Consider the following 17,519-nt stretch of genomic DNA (forward strand, 5'->3'; position numbering starts at 1 on the left):
GGGGTGATCTGGATCCTGACCTCCTCCCCAAACATATAAAAATATATTTCCTGAAGTTGGAATCTCAGGTGAAAAATTGTCCAGCCATTTGCCACTTGATTTTGCAAATGTTCAGATTCCCCAGGATTGAGAGGCGAAAGCTGATGGCATGTCCTGGCAGCCTGCAGTCCACACACACTGACACACACACTTTTGTGGCAAGATGGAAGCATAGGAGCCAACTCCTTGGGGTTGAGGTCCCTTTGGCTTCACCAATAAAATATTTGAGGGGATCGCCCCCTCCCCTGCAAAAGTTGATGGGCATTGCCATTCAATTGGTGTGCAACTCCCCACTCCAATATTTTATTCAAATTTGCCCCCCTGCACAAAGGTCTACTCCTCCCGAAACCAAGCTTCCTTACCTTTGGGTGGTTGGTGGAGCAGCTCCTGCCCTTCGAAAGCGATTGACCCTTGTGGGAGCCCTTTGCTGGGTCCTGGGTGTTGTGCCATCTTCCTGCTGCACCTACAAATTTAGCACAGCTTGCCTCAGGATTGGCTTCTTGAACATAAAGCATCATGGGCAGGGGAGCAGCTGCCAAAGCCCAGCCTTCCTCACCCTTGAGTCCGCCAAATGTGGTCAACTACAACTCCCATCCATCCTGTGCTGTCTGGGCTTATAGGAGCTGCCATCCAAAACTCCTGGAGGGTATCAGTTGGCAAAGATTGCTGTAGTCCTACCTGTTGAGCTGGGCTGGGCTGATTTAGAGGGCTGATGCCTTTTGGCCCAAGGGCTGCTCTCCTCCTGGGATTAGTCATCCTATTCCAGAAAGGCTTCCTGTAATTCTGCTGCTTTTGAAACTCTCCTCTGAACCTGCTGGGTCCTAAAGAGACACACCATGCAGAATGTGATTCCTCATCAATCCTCAGGACAATTCTTCATTAAAAACGTTTCTCTGCTATTTGCCACATTTGACTCTCCCCTGCCCCTTCCTCCAAAGAGATGAGTATGTGAGATTTCCTACATTTTTGCTATTGTATCATAGCTGTCAAGTTCTCCCTTTTTTTAAAGGGAAATTCCCTTATGCTGAATAGGCCTCCTTGTGAGAAAAGAGTAAACTTGACAGCTATGTATTGTATTATTATTAATAATATATCACCCTTCATCAAAAGATCTCAGGGCTGATCACAAGGTAAAAGCACAAATAAATAGTTAAAATAAAAACAACAAAACAATAGCACCCCCCCCCCCACAAACACATTTAAAAGGCTGTAGAATATTAATCAGCCAGAGGCCTGGTTGAAGTTGGATCCTGGTCCAACTGCACTGGCTACCACCTAGTTTCTGATCCCAATTCAAATGCTGGTTTTAATCTATAAAACCTTAAATAGCTCAGGACTGCAATACCTCAGGGACCACCTCTCTCCATATGAACCTATCCAGATCCTGCCATCATCATCTGAGACCCTTTTTTGTGTGCCTCCTCCTTGAGAGGTCTGGAGGGTGGCAACTTGAGAATGAGCTTTTTCTGCAGTGGATCCCCACCATAGCTGCCAAATTTTCCCTTTTCTCGTGAGGAAGCCTATTCAGCATAAGGGAAAATCCCTTTAAAAAAGGGATAACTTGGCAGCTATGATCCCCACTTGTGGAATGCTCTCCCCAGGGAGCTCCAGCTAGCACCTTTATTATGAACCTTTAGGTACCAGACAAAAATGTTCCTTTTCGATCAGGCCTTTGGCTGATTGACATCTGATGCTTTCTTAAAATATATTATAGAAGGGAGGGGGGGTTATTGGGTTGTCTATGTTTTTGTGAACCTCTCCAAGATCTGGGGGTATAGGGCGGAATACAAACTTTAATAATGATGATGATGATGTTTAGGATCAGAGTTTTCCTTTTCCTAGATGGGCTCGTCCCAGGTTGACAAGTCCCATCCATTTTTCTCCAACGTAAAAAGCCTATCTCAATTCAGGAGCATCCCTCCTCTGCAGATCCTTGTTCTCCCACAACACTACTGATAGATTGTTTTCCCACTTCATCAATGGCCCATTAACCATGAAAGGAGGAGCTTAGCTGTCAAGTATCCCGTTTTATGTGGGAAACCCCTGGATTTTAATCCGTTTCCCGCTGTTCTCCCGAATGGAGAAAAATCCCGGAAATCCCCGAGATTTCCTACCTGCCAGGGAGCCTCCATTTTGGGTGCTTCTCTGACCATGTGTGGGCACCGGAAATAGGGCAGAGCAGCACCGGAAGTTGCTTCTACACATGCCCGGCAGCCATCTTGGTGGTGGCCGCATGGCAATGGCCATCACCAAGATGGCCGCCACCATGCAGCTACTACCAAGATGGCTGCTGGGCATGCATAGAAGCGACTTCTGATGCCGTTCTGCCCTACAGTGGTACCTCGGTTTATGAACACAATTGGTTCCGGAAGTCTGTTCATAAACTGAAGCGTTCATAAACTGAAGCGAACTTTCCCATTGAAAGTAAAGGAAAGTGGATTAATCCGTTCCAGACGGGTCCACGGAATACTTAAACTGAAGCGTTCATAAACTGAAGCATGGGTGTAATTGGTTCCGGAAGTCTCTTCATAAGCTGAAGCGTTCATAAACTGAAGTGAACTTTCCCATTGAAAGTAATGGGAAATGAATTAATCCGTTCCAGATGTGTCCGTGCCGTTCATAAACCGAGGTGTTCATAAACCGAGGTTCCACTGTATTTCCAGCGCCCACACATGCTCCTACGCAACTTCCGGTGCCGTGCCACGGCTGACCCCGCATTTTTCAGCAGGAGACTTGGCAGGTAAGAGGAGGAGATTCTTTGTTGTGCTGTATTCCTAGTTCTGTGCTCCAATTTGAAAGAGCTGTGCTCAAGTCATACTGGGAGCCCATTCATGCTATAAATCACTTAAACGTTTTGACTCCTTTTACATTCATTATTGTTGGGCTTTTCATTTTAATATTCATTCATTATTTAATATTCATTTTAATGTTCAATTTATGTACCCTCCTCTGGTCACTCCTAGGTAAAGGTACATGCATGAAGCTGAAGGAGGGGTTTATATCTCAGGATGTCAACTGTTACAAAAAGCCCCAACAACATATTTCCTGAATTTTGCCAATTCCCAAACCTTCTCTTCCTGCTATTGCTTCTTGCACATACCTTGCAGGTTCCTTGGTACCCAGCCACGGAATTGATGTCTTCTGTTGCCAGAGGCTGGATTCCAGTTCTTGAGCGGCTGCTTCCATCTGTTTTCCTTTGCGTTTGTCTGCCCTTTCTTGTTGCGCTTTATGATGTCATCTAAATTTGGGAAACCAACACACACAGAATATGTCAAGGAAATCTTCTCTTTTGCTTCATGTTGGCATCCCAGCATTTTAACACAACAGGATTGAAAGCTAATCCTCAGTAGGGGTAGGATATAATCTATCAAAATGAATGTGCTACCAAAAATGTTATTTTTGTTTCAATCAATTCCAATAATCAAAAGGGCAGTGATATTTAAGGAATGGCAAAAAATGATTTCAAGATACACCTGGCAGGGGAAGAAACCAAGAATTTGATATAAATTATTAACAGATAATATTAAAGAAAGAGGAGGCTTCGTTTTTCTGGACTTGGAATTATACTATGAAGTGTCCTGCCTTTGTTGGTTTAAGGAATGGATATTGTTAAGAAATACAGATTTTTTTGATTTAGAAGGTTATGATAATAGGTTTGGTTGGCACGCATACCTATGATACAATAAAAGAAAGGTTCATAAAGGATTTGGTAACCATATATTCCGAAGATCTCTGTTTGAAGTTTGGGATAGGTATAAAAACCTATTAGAACATAAAACACCTTGGTGGTTATCACCTTTGGAAGTTATGAGTGTGAAAAAGATAAATGTGAGTGAAAAACGGGTCACATATGAAAAGTTAATAAAAGAGGAAGGAAATAAATGGAAAATGAAACCGTATGAAGAGGTTAAGGAGTACAGTGGTACCTTGGCTTACAAACACAATTGGTTCAGGAAGTCTGTACTTAACCTGAAGCGAACTTTCCCATTGAAAGTAATGGAAAGTGGATTAATCTGTTCCAGACGGGTCCGCGGAGTACTCAACCTGAAGCATACTTAACCTGAAGTATGAGTGCAATTGGTTCTGGAAGTCCGTACTTAACCTGAAGCGTACTTAACCTGAAGCGAACTTTCCCATTGAAAGTAATGGAAAGTGGATTAAGCTGTTCCACACAGGTCCGCGGAGTACTTAAACTGAAAATACTCAAACCGAGGCGTACTTAAACCGAGGTATGACTGTATGTAAATGATTGGTTGCACCATAGCCAAATCAATGAAATGTTTAAAGAAAATTTAAAAGAAAGTGGATTTGATCATAAGAAATCAAAATTTGAAATTGAAATATTGAATAATAGTTGTAAAATATTGTCTAAAATGTATAAAATACTGTTGGAATGGCATTTGAAAGATGAGGAGGTAAAGTCAGTGTTGATACATTGGGCCAAAGATTTTGGATATAATATACAGTTAGAGGACTGGGAGAAACTGTGGAAAGAAGGAATACAATTTATTGCATGTAGTACTTTGAAAGAAAATGATGTACAGATGGTTATTACACAAGTAAAACTAGCTAAAATGTATAAAACAAGTAATAAATGTTGGAACTGTAAGGAAAGAGAAGGAACTTTTTACCATATGTGGTGGGAATGTAAGAAAGTGAACAGCCTCTGGGAAATGATATATAATGAGATGAAAAAGATGTTAAGATATAGATTCATGAAAAACCAGAAGCTTTTCTACTTGGTATTGTAGGAGAGGATATTAGCAGACAAGATAAAAAAATGTTTTTGTATGTAATGATGGCAGCAAGAGTACTATTGGCACAGAAATGGAAACAAGAAAAATTACTGACAATAGAAGAATGGCAGACGAAGTTGACTACGCAGAGGTGGACAAGATGACAGGGAGAATTCAAAACCAACGGGACCAGAGGTTCTTGAAGGATTAGACTAAATTTGATAAATATTTGAAAGACAATTGTAAACAAAAAATTATGCTTGTAGGTTTACAAGAAGTTTTGTAAGGAGAACTGTATGAAATATTACAGGAAAAAGTTAAGAAAGTAAAAGAATTGGTTATTGTTTTTTAAAGTAATAATGAATTACGGAATACAAGAAGAAGTTAGGATGATTGGAAATCTTTAGACATGGCTGAGGGAAGTCCAAAAAGATTGTATAAGATGTGAAGGAATGTTAAATGATGTATGGAATGTATGCAAAAACTTAATAAAAATATTTATATAAAAAAAAGAAAGCTAACCCTCAGTATGTGGGGCATGGAGAGTGGCATAGAATATTGCTCTAGGGAATCCCAGTAATCTTTCCAAAACAGAGGGTAGCCTCCAGTTGCCCTTAATAACTTGGGACGAGTTTCTGCAATATGTGCCCAGTTGACCCCTTTGACCTGCAGAACTGGTACCATTACAGGTGCCACATAATACCAATTCTGCATTTGTAAGAAATACATATTTTTGTGTCGCAGCATCTACAGTCTGGAACCTAATCCAAATATGTAAAGTGTTGGCATGTGTTTTAATCTGGATTTATTTTAGGGTTGATTTTATTTTAATGTAACCAGGGGAAATGTTTTGCATTAAATGAGGCAAGGATAGCAGAGTGAGCAACAAACTGAACAGGCATGGTGTTATGTATTGGTGTATATAGTTTTCCCTCAGGTTCTTGGTAGTTGTTTTAGGAGGGAACTTTAGGAGGGAACTTTGTTTTTTCCCCCTTTCAAATCATATTTATTGATTTTCAAACATTTCAAAATACAAAAATTCACAAAAACTAAAAGCAAAAAATAAAAACTAAAAACTAAAAATAAAACAAGATCAAAAGAGAAAAAGAAAGAAAAAACATATCAGTTCTTACATTAACTTGACATTGTGGACTTCCTCAATTCCCCCCACACTGGGTCCATTTTTAAATCTAAATTAAGCAATTTTCCTTTATCATCTTAAATCATTCTAACACAAATTTTCCATTATCTCACAACCAATTCTAATCTACAAGAAAAAACATCAACTATCCTCAACCTATAATTCATTAATTAATCCAAATCTAAATTTATTTTCCCATCCATCTCTACTTCTTCCCTTAGCCTGACAATTTATACCCCAAAATTTTTCCATACATTCAAATATTATTTCTTCTATCATAATAACCATTAACCATTTATATCTAATTCTACCCCCCTTCCCCTGGACTCCGGATCTCCCAGATGCATCAGCCAGCTCCATAAATCGTTCCAGTTTTGGACCACCCTAATCAATCAGAAAATAATCCATTGTTAATCCTCACCCTACTCCCACTCTTTCACCACCTATCCACCACTATCCCTTCTTTGTCCCCTGCTGCCCCCCAATTTTCTAACTGTAGCACAGTACCATCAAGCTAGGTTTCCACTTTTCAGCCCTATCTCAATTTTTATTCCACTTGAGCTCTGGCCCCAGTATGGATCCTGCCCTCCCACTCTCACTGGGAAGACATTATTCCATGCTGGTTCTTCTTTGAGAACTCCTTGAATCAAACATGAGTTTTGTTCCCCCTCTCCCACTGGGGGAACAATGTTCCATACATCATCTTCCTCTTTTTTAAGTTCAATTATATTGTACAGGACTGATAGATCTTGCTCCTCTTCTTTAAGATCAGTTACATTGTCCCCGGCTGGTGCTTGTTCGTCTTGCTTCTCTTCATTCTCTATTGGAATTAATCCATTTTCACTTTCCACACTGTTCTGTCTTATTTTGCGAATCTGTATATTATTCTGCTGCAATTCATTTTTAAAGTCCAAAAGCAGTCCCAAAAGTTCCTTTTGAAAGTCCAAAAAGTCTAAAGAGTCAGCTGATGTTGTGTCTACTGACATCCTGCTCGTCTCAAATTCCATGGAAACTGCACAGATTACAATGCAGGAAGTGGCGCAGTTCATATTTCCAAACCTCAGAAACAAAGTTTACATCCGATCTGGTTACCAACTCTCATTTTTGATTCTTGTTCATATTTTAAAAATCTTATGTCCATTTCTGAAAAGAGCATTTATCAAGCTTCTTATACACAGCCTTATATTTTGCGCTCTCTTCAAAGTTAACAGTTCTCAGCCTCAAAGAGGTAAACAAATTCCTTCCTATTGTGATGTCATAATGGCGCCTGGCTGATCTCTCCAGGGACCCGACTCCAGTTCCCGGGGGACTTTCCCCAGTCCAACTTAAAGATTTTACAGGGATTTTAATGTATTCAGCCCTTCTCCCCTTTACCCTGCTTCAGGGGAAAGGTTTTAAGTCCAATCCTTGGAAGTTAATAAACTCCGGCTACAGGCAAGTTAACTGCATCACCATTCTCTCAATGGGGGAGACCAACTTCCTTTTTAATCTCCTCCTGTGGCCAATTCCGTTCAATTAATTTTTTTAAAAAAAATCTTTCCCTTACCCATGGTGTCCAATGTCTTAAAATCCTTTGTTTTAGGAAAAATCCACCGCTCCTCCGCTGCCAGCTCGGAGCTTCAATCTGTGAGGGTAGAGATTTGCTCGAAAATGGCGCCCGTGACTCTGCACTCCGCTCTCTCTCGGGGTTCTTAAAAGAGCTTAGCGGGGAGCAGAGGAATCACTTTTGGGCGCAGCCAAGCTCTCACGTCCCCAGAAAGCTCAATCTGAAGTTTTTTATTGGGGGTCCGCAGTGCTCTCGTGGCTCCCCCCTCGGGAACTTTGGGAGGGAACTTTGAATTATGTTTTGTTACATTGTTTGAGCCAGCCTCTATAAAAGCAGGTCAGCTCAGCAGTAAGTCAGTTCTGTTCCAGCCTCCAAATAAAGTGCAGCTTTTGATGAATCGCTGTGTCGTCTACTCAATATTTAATACTGGTGACGATGGGATGCAGGGTCCATCCAGCTTTGAGGCCTGAGCCAGCACTGCAGCACCACCCTGCCGCTCACTGTGAGCGTGACAACACTGCCACGATGGACTCTGCAGATAACCCCAGTGACGGAGAAGGGCCCGCCTCGCCTTTGCAATCAACCGCCACCGCTCAAGCGACAGCACAAGGTACGAGAATGGCCGCCAGGCAGAGTCGGCTGCCACCAGATTTCGACATGAGCCACCCCGAGCAGTGGCCTTAATGGCTCTGCCGGATAAGGAGCTATGTCAGGCTTCAAGGGTTCACTAGGGAAATTGATAAATTGGACATACTTCTCACAGTGCTGGGAAGTTCTGCCTTCATCTTACTGGAGGGTTTGATGGCACCTAAGGACATTAAGGCCTGCTCTTTGGATGCACTAACAAACGCAATGACAAGGCACCTCGCACCCCAGCCAACAAAGAACCACCACCATTACGATCTTGTCCACAGAGATCAACAAGCGCAAGAGTCAGCTCTCCAGGCAATTGCAATGTATTGGCAATTCACTAACCTGGAGGAGCGACTGCTTGAAAGATTCATCATTGGCATGCGAGACAGCCATCTCCGCCGGAAGTTGCTGACGAAAGATGACATCACAATGGTGGAGGCCATGAACATGGCAACGGCTTTCGAGAAGGATAGTGCCCACAAGAAGGCTCCAAACCCACGAGCTGAGGGGGGCACCCATCGCATCTAGCGAGACTGGTCATCTTCTGGCGAGTTTCCCCACGAGGAGATCCACCTAACCATAGTCTGACCTGACCGTGACTGCCGCTCCCAAGCTGCACGCACGTCGTCAAACCAGCATCGGTCAGATCCACGAAGTACCTGCGCCAGTTGTGGGGAGAACCATGTTCGCAAGACATGAGATTCCATGACGTCATGTGTTGAGGCTGTGGTAAGGCCGAACGCTTCGCTCGTGTCTGCCGCTGCAAAAATGCAGGAACACGATCCAAACAGCGCGTTCATGAGGCTCTCAATGAGGAGGAGCTGCAGTCAATCTCTTCAGCCAGGGTATATCAGTTTTCGTCCTCAGGGTCCAATAAGCTTAGAATTGAGGGAAAGTTAGAATTGAGGGAAAGCCGTGCAATATGGAGCTCATTGTATTTCATAATATCTGATAAGACATTTGAAGAGCTTTTTCCTGATGGGGGCCCCCCCCCTCTGACCGGCCACAGTGGTATTACGAGACTTTCAGAGAAAGATAATTCAGCTAAGGGGCATGGGCCCTTTCAAGGTCCAGTTTAAAAATCACAATAAGAGATTGGACCTCATCATAACGAAGGGTCCCTTTACCAGCCTTCTGGGTTTGGCATGGTTTGGCCCGTTAGGCTTAAGCGTGTCAGGACTTAATCAGATTGCCCATGGGACAGGATTTGAGTCGATTTGCCAGGGGTTTCCACTAGTCTTTGACGGAACCTTGGGCCTTTACAATGGGCCCCCGATTTCCCTACAGATCAGCCCCATGGTGCAACCCATCAGGGTCAAGGCCCATCGGGTTCCGCTTGCACTCAAACCCAAAATTGAGGAGGAACTAGATTGTTTAGTGGTGCAAGGGGTTTTAGAGCCGGTCACATCAGGCACATGGCAAACCCCAATCGTCACCCCGGTGAAACCTGACGGCTCCGTCCGCATTTGCGGGGATTACAAATGCACCCTGAACCGGGCCCTACAGGACCATGCATACCCAGTTCCAGTAGTAATTGGCAACCCTAGCTAGGGCCAAGGTCTTTGGAAAGCTGGACTTAGCACAAGTGTACCAGCAGCTTCCCGTAGATGAGGCCACAGCTAACGCCCAATCGTGGCCCATAAAGGTGCCTTCAGGTTCAAACACCTGCAGTTTGGGGTTAGTGTGGCTCCTGGATTATTCCAGAGTCTCATGGACCATCTTCTTAAAGGTATCCCCGGAGTTATGCCATTCTTTGATGATGTGCTGATCTCCGCATCGTCAAGAGAGGATTTCTCCGCCAGGTTACAGACAGTGCTTCAATGCTTCCAGGTGGCAGGATTTAAGGTCAAACGGAAAAAGTGCCTATTGGGAGTGAGCAGCATGGATTTCTTGGGGTTCCGAGTAGACACAGACAGCCTCCATCCAGCAGAGGACAAGGTGCATGTCATTTGTGATGCCCCAGCCCCTAAGAACAAGGCAGAATTGCAAGCCTTCTTGGGACTCCTTAATTTTTACCATGCATTCCTGCCACACAAGGCAGCGGTGGCGGAGCCTCTGCACAGGCTTTTGGATAAAAAAGCACCTTGGGTCTGGGGCCCACGACAGGCAAAAGCTTTCCAAGGGGTCAAAGAACTGCTTATATCTAATTCGGTGTTGATGCACTTTGAAGAAAATCTCCCAGTTGTGCTGGCTTGTGACGCTTCCCCCTACGGGGTGGGCACAGTACTGTTGGACGGGAGAGAGGTCCCAGTGGCATACTTCTCTCAAACCCTCACACCAGCAGAATGCAACTATTCCCAGATTGACAAAGAGGGTTTGGCTGTGGTTAAAGGAGTAAAAAAGTTTCATGATTTCCTTTATGACCGGCCCTTCATTATCGTTACCAATCATAAGCCCCTCTTGGGATTCCTCGCCCCCGATCACCAGACACCCCAGATGCTCTCCCCTCAAGTTTTGCACTGGTCCATCTTCTTGGCTGGATACCAATATTCATTACATCACGGACCTGGAAAAGCAACGGGGCACGCAGATGCTCTCAGCCACTTACCACTGCCTGAAAGCGGTCAGTTCCCTTTCATCCAGCCACTAATGACCAAGCTGAGCGTATGGTATGCACAACTAAAGATGCGCTCAAACGTATTGTAGTGATCGTGCAAGAGACACCCCCCTTGGTCCCCCCCTCATCCAAGGGGTCACTGGACACCTCGAGGGCAAGCTGAGGTGCTCTCTCACTCACTCACATTTTACACAAAAGTTAACCGGGTAGTTCACTGCCACCACTGGGTCACCCTCAGGTAACTCAGACAAAGATTTACTGGTAGGGTTGAGCAGCCAGGTACCAGAATTAGCTTTGCAGCTGAAAATATCCAAAACCCAGACAAATTGTCCCTTTTAGTATTTTTTTTTAAGGGATAAGTAATAAAACGTAGATATACAATTCTCAACAAAAGGTTACAAATAGGAAAATAATAACATTATAGAATCTCACTAACTTACACACATACACACAGGTTGAAAAAGAAACAAAGTCCACATCCCTTTCCCTCCGGCAGGGATTAGATGAGTGCATGATGTCATCCACTGCAGGATAATGGCATAGAGCCAATTAACATTCCCCCACCTTCCTATGTTTAAGCAGAAATCTCCCACAAGGGGTCCTGAGAATCGGCCAGTAAAAACAAGGTTTCAAATATGACCTGGCCAATCATCAATTAATACACATCGGATCTTTCAGCTGTCATGTACCAAGCCAGCTGCCCCTCATTTACCACTTCAAAGTTGGAGACTATGGAAACTCCCAAATAGTTCTCAGACCCCTCTTACCAGTCTGGAGACAATAAGCCAATTAGGCAAATAACCTCCTCTGATCTCACCACCTCTCAAATAAACATCCCCTTCCCAGCTACATTAACATATAAATCAGGCTAATATACCTTTATGATCAGCATTTAACTAACAAAGAAACCTACCCTTCAGAGGAACCCAGTACGCATTTCCAGAGCATGACGTTCTGGCCAATCCCACAATCCCCTGCGGTCTGAACCAAGGATTTTCTTAACATAACTTCATTACATGTATAATACAGGGAGACTGGACCCTCCGTCTAGCGGAGTTTTTGCTGGCTCAACACATACCTCCAAGCACAGGGACTGGCTGTAGCCCAGCTGAGTTGCTAATGGGAAGAAGGCTTACTACTCTCCTGGATCGCATACATCCTGACAGGGCCTTAGAGCAGCAACCATCTACCATGGAGCGGAAGGCACCTGGGGGTTTGCCCCAGGGGATCCTGTGTATGTCCGGAACTATGGGCTAGGACAGAGTTGGGTACCGGGGACCATAGGGTGCTGTACAGGCCCGGTGTCCTATGAGGTGGGGCTGGAGGGTGGACTGGTTTGGAAAAGACACCTCGACCAGATCAGACCCCGGTCATTTCTCAACCCAGTACGTCCAGCGGAACTACAGGGCAGCACAACAGAAACAGCTGGCGACTCAGCAACTGGGACAAGTGGGGAAACGGAGGATTCGTCGCCCGAGACACCTAAGCAGAATGATCTCATGCCAGTGTCCACAGCAGCCCTGCAACTGGCTACACCTGTGGAGCCCGAGAACTCGGACTCCACGCCAGTTTGGGCTGCACCACAATCTCAGCAGGAATCAGGCGGGGCACCGGACCCCAGAGGTCTGGCAGAGTTTCCAAGCGTCCAGCCTACTTGAAGGACTACGTTCACTGAACTTGTATAGTACCTAGTGAGAGGACTCGTGTAAATTGTAACCATTATGCTTTATGCCTAAAAGGAACCACTACGAGCATTGCTGTAAATAACGTGACCACATAATCGTAACTAATGCCTTATCTCGGTGGGGAGGGGTGTTCTGTATTGGTGTATATAGGTTTCCCACAGGTTCTTGGCAGTTGTTTTAGGGGGGAACTTTTGGAGGGAACTTCGAATTATGTTTTGTTACATTGTTTGAGCCAGCCTCTATAAAAGCAGGGCGGCTCAGTTCTGTTCCAGCCTCCAAATAAAGTGCAGCTTTTGATGAATCGCTGTGTCGTCGACTCAATATTTAATACATGACAATTTCTGAGCTGTATTAATAGCATCATCTAACCAATATAAAAGCGATCAGTATGGCTTTACTCTGAACACAAGGGCTCCTTACCTGGAGAACTGAGTTGATTTGAGTAATCATAGAAGCATAGGAAGAAGCTGCCTTGTACTGAGCCAGACCACTAATTCATTTAGCTTAGTATTGTCAACACTGATGGGAACACTCACTCCAGGGTAAAGGCAGAATTTCCTAGCCCTACCTGGAGATGCCATCAGAGATTGATACCTGGGATTTTCTGCATGCAAAGCAGCTACTCTGCCACTGAGCCAAGCGTGATCCTTGAAGTGAATAATTACCACCATTCAAGAAAGTTTGAAAGTATTCAGAAAAGACTAAAGGAGGAGGAGGAGGAGAATGGATTCAAACTACAAGAAAGAAGATTTCACCTAAACATTAGGAAGAATTTCCTGACAGTAAGAGCTGTTCGGCAGTGGAATTTGCTGCCAAGGAGTGTAGTGGAGTCTCCTTCTTTGGAGATCTTTAAGCGGAGGCTTGACAGCCATATGTCAGGAATGCTTTGATGGTATTTCCTGCTTGGCAGGGGGTTGGACTGGATGGCCCTTGTGGTCTCTTCCAACTCTATGATTCTAAGAAGAAGAAGAAGCAGCAGCTTGGGGTGTGGGGATGAGAGGAAGCCTGAAATCGGTTTTCAATATTAATATCAAACATAAACTCCTAATACTCAAATAACAATGGATGCCCAAATGCCAGGCAGAGAGCACATTTTCAGCATTCCTATTTTCAGAGGGGGATTTAGGGAGGCAAATTAGCCAGGCAAGCCCATAGAGAGTTTTCATTCATTGTAATTTTGTTGGATGGGGCAGGGGCATATTTCCAGATCACTGACTGTATAAATGAGTGTGAGGTTTGTGTGCACAAACAGATCTTGTGCCAAGGAAATGATGATTTGCATTGCCTGTCAATGCCATAAATAGACCAGGCATCACATCAAGCTTCTATTTTTGGAGAGGGCCAGTTTATCATGTCCATGCTGGACTGTGGGGTTTTAAGTTTGGAAAAACTGCTATGGGGTATGGTGAGGTGGGTCAAAATGTAGCTGTGATTTGAACCTAACAGGCTCCATCTATATGAGATATACTCAGAGTAAACACATTGAAATTAATGAGAATGGCTAAGTAAGGACCATTACTTTCAATTGGTCTACTCTGAGCAAGACTTAGCTACAGACAACCAGTCCACACTGAGCCATCTGCTTTTCCCTGATGGTTCCCTTCTCTCTGGATGGAGGAGGGGGAAGTGTTTGGGTTGAAAATAGGCTGTCTATGGTGAAAGGAGAGGGATTTAATGAGAAATGGAAAAAGGAGAGGAAGTTGCAGGTGGGGGTGTCAAGCAGAAGATGGGGGAGGGGAGAAGGCCCCACTTGGGTGGGACGAGGCCAAGTGGCCTGTGGAATCGGGAATGGCATAGGTTTAAACCCCGTGGGGACCCAACTTTGGACACTTAAGAGGGCTGCAAGGAGTTTGCAAACTTTGCCAAACCTTCCCTGGCCGGACATTCTCTGCGCTTCAGAGAGGTTCACTGCCAGCCTCTCCCGCCCCATATATGGAAGGTATATAGTGCATATTTTTTGGGAGGAGGGGCGGTCCTCACCTGGAACCAGCCCCCCTCCATCCCTACCTTTAGAAGGGCACCAAGAGTGGGTCTGGGTCCGCGAGAATAAAGCCGATGCGGCTCCGGAGCAAGTCCATGGGGTGGGGTGGGTCCCCAAGACGCTAGGACACACCCAACCAACACCCGACGAGTGTCGAGAGCAGCACCTACCCAGAGACAGATCTATCTCCTCAGCAGCCACCGCCGGCTCCGATACTGCCCCAGCACCGGCGGCTTCGAGCAGCTCCCCGGCCCCTGGAGCTGCCATGGCCTCTGGGAAAAGGAGGGGTGGCGGCGGCCGGCCGAAGGAGAACCCTCCCAGCGCCCGCCCCCCGGCCAGCTGTCCCATTCCCTGGCGCCGCCACCAGTCTGCGGAGGCCGGCCCCGGCCTGTGGCGCGGCTTGGGAGGCGGAAGGGGTCCACCGGCAGACTCAGTCTTCTTAATGGCCTCTGCACTGCTCTCAAATCCCAGAACAGCCTGGCCCTGGCCCCTGGATCAGGCCGAAGGCAGCGCCATGTGTAGTCCAGCATGTTGTTCTCATAGTGGCCGAGCAGGTGCTCCAATGGGGAGTTCGCAGGGAGAACCCGAGCCCCGGAGCAGCGCTCTCTTCACCTGAGGGTTCCAGCAACTCGCATTCAGGAAGGTTACTGCCTCAGACAGTGGAGGTATAGCATAGCACCCCTTCTTTCTGCATCCCAAAGCGAGTGTTTCAAGAGGATAGGAAGAGTTTGCTGGATCAGGAAGGCCCGTGACCCATCTAGTCTTGCATCCTGTACCAGATACCTGCAGGCATAGGAGTGTTATAAGAATAAAATTCTCACAACAGGAGTCAATTCCACAACAGGAGTCCAAGGACCCTTCGTCACCCCTACCATACCCCCATAAAATATTGGTGGGCATTGCTATTGGCTTACCTGCCCCCCTATTTTATTCAAGTTGGCCCCCCTGCCTGCAGAAAACATTCAAGCAGGCTCAACCAGTATTCACAAACATTACTGCTTCTGACCAGTGGCTACTAGTAACCAAAGGCAGCCTTTCCCATTTTGCCACCTGAGGCAAAATTAAAATTGCCACCTCTTGCTCTCCCTGCACCAGCACTTCCACTGCTGGAGAACATGGCATTCTGCAAAGCTACTCAGCACAAATATAATATGGGGAACACCTGGCTTGCCAGTATTACATGTGAAAAGGATATGGGGGTCTTGGGGGACCACAACCTTCACATGAGTCAACAGGGCGATGCAGCAGCAAAAAAAGCTAATACTATTCTAGGCTGCATCAACAAAAGGGAAGACATTATGCTGCTCTATTCTGCCTTGGTCAGACCATACCTGGATAACTGTGTCCTGTTCTGAGTGCCACAGGATATTGACAAGCTGGAATGTGTAAGTTCCACCAGGATCCAGTGCTGTTTTACTGCAAGGAAGATTACACCCCCCCCCAGGTGTGACACACCCATCGTTTGCAGCACTCACCTTGATATTTGTATTGATGCTGCTGCCCAGGAATACAAGTTGGGAATGTGTTGCTCTCTATGCTGGGTTGGATACTAGTGATTGGGAGAAGTTTACAAAGGTCTTCTCCAGATATTGTTCGTTTAGCTAAAGCATTTATATGACATTTAATCATTAGTGTTTGTAAGTGATATACATAAAAAATAAACCAAATAAAGCAATTAATATGTCCTCATAACAGCAAGCACATTATGCTGCGAACTGCCCTGAGATTTTCAGGTGAAGGGTGGTATCCGGGCCGGCTCTAGGGGTAGGCTGGGTGGCGCGGGGCGTCAGGGTGCTGGGCCGGCAGGGGGGGTGCCGCGCAGCAAAGCTGTGTGGAAGCCATGCTGCGAGCTGCACCCGCCCACCAGGGCGGGGGGGCAGAGCAATCTCAGCACCACGGGGCCCGACATGCTTGAGACAGCCTGGGGGGTATACAAATTTAATAAAAAAATAAAAATAAATAAATGATACCTTAAAATGGCTGCTGGAATTTCAGCTGCCATGTGGCCAAGCTAACATGATCAATGGTTGGAATGACGAGAGTTGTATGATGTATTCACATTAATGCCATATTTATTTATGTACTGTACCTTTATTTATTGCATTTCACCATATAACAGTTTTCTGGATTTTTCACATTTTATGATGATTGATGATTAATACATGTTGACCATATATTGATTCCCCCCAATTTCATTTGTATTCCTAAGAATTTGGGTTGGGGGGGGGGTCATTGACAACTTTATCAGCTCATCAAAGGGTCCATGAACTCAACAGTTTGAGAAAATGTTGTTTTGAAGATATTAAGTAGCCCTATATTGGGCAAAGAAGTAATCACTCCCTTAGTCGGTTGTGGACTCTGCTTCCTAGGAGGTTGTTCAGCAGAGGTTGGATGGCCATCTACTATGGATGCTTCAGCTGAGCTCCCTGTATTGCCAGGGCTGGACCAGATGACCCCTTCCAATACTACAATCCCTCAATTCTATGTTTCGGACGGTACTGTGCTTTCAGAATATTTCAAAAGAGGAAGGGCGTCCCAACAGGGAAGGGAAAGGCTGACGTTTGTGAATGGTTATAGCTAAGCAACAGAGCTCCTCTTCTGCCATATATGCAGTGGTACCTTGGTTTTTGAACTTAATCTGTTCTGGAAGTCTGTTCTTAAACTGAAACTGTTCTTAAATCGAGGTGCACTTTCCCTAATGAGGCCTCCCCCCCGCCGATGCTCTTCCACCATTGAAATTTCGTTCTTAGACTAAGGTAAAGTTCTCAAACCAAGACACTATTTCCGGTTTTGCGGAGTTTGTAAGCCAAATCATTCTTAAACCAGACTGTTCTTAAACCAAGGTACCACTGTATAGGGTCCTAGGTTTGAGTCTCTGCCATTTCAAGGTAGGGGTTAGAAAGGCTTCTAACTCAGGCCCCTGCCAGTCAGTGAAGATCTGGCAGTGCAGCAGTTTCCAGATGTTATGAACTCCAATGATTTTTTTAAAATTGCATGCTCATGGTTAAGCATGATCTTGATGCTATGGGGGCAGTCACCCGCAATTCTGCTTTTTGTGCCTGGGCATGGGTGTAGACAGGGGGGGGCAGGAGGGGGCAGCTGCCCCCCCTAGAAGCAAAAAATTATTGTATTTTACAGACCATAACCAATACTTTGCCCCTCCAAAAACTGAAGTGGAAAGGGCTTTGCTTTAGCAAGAGC

General features: G+C 45.3%; 1 protein-coding gene across 1 annotated transcript in view; it reads right to left on the reverse strand.

Moving 5' to 3' along the window:
* Positions 1–14,623, reverse strand: part of LOC118084150 (UAP56-interacting factor) — a 33,209-nt gene extending 18,586 nt beyond the window's left edge. Inside the window, exons 1-4 of the mRNA XM_035113497.2 lie at positions 14,489–14,623; positions 3,140–3,277; positions 718–860; positions 402–502 (exon numbers count right to left, since the gene is read on the reverse strand). Of these exons, the coding sequence (XP_034969388.1) occupies positions 402–502; positions 718–860; positions 3,140–3,277; positions 14,489–14,585 (479 nt within the window). The 5' untranslated portion in view covers positions 14,586–14,623. The remainder of the gene's footprint in view (positions 1–401; positions 503–717; positions 861–3,139; positions 3,278–14,488) is intronic.
* Positions 14,624–17,519: the final 2,896 nt, after the last annotated feature.

The sequence above is a fragment of the Zootoca vivipara genome, chromosome Z (assembly GCF_963506605.1).
Source record: "Zootoca vivipara chromosome Z, rZooViv1.1, whole genome shotgun sequence".
Classification (NCBI taxonomy): Eukaryota; Metazoa; Chordata; class Lepidosauria; order Squamata; family Lacertidae; genus Zootoca; species Zootoca vivipara.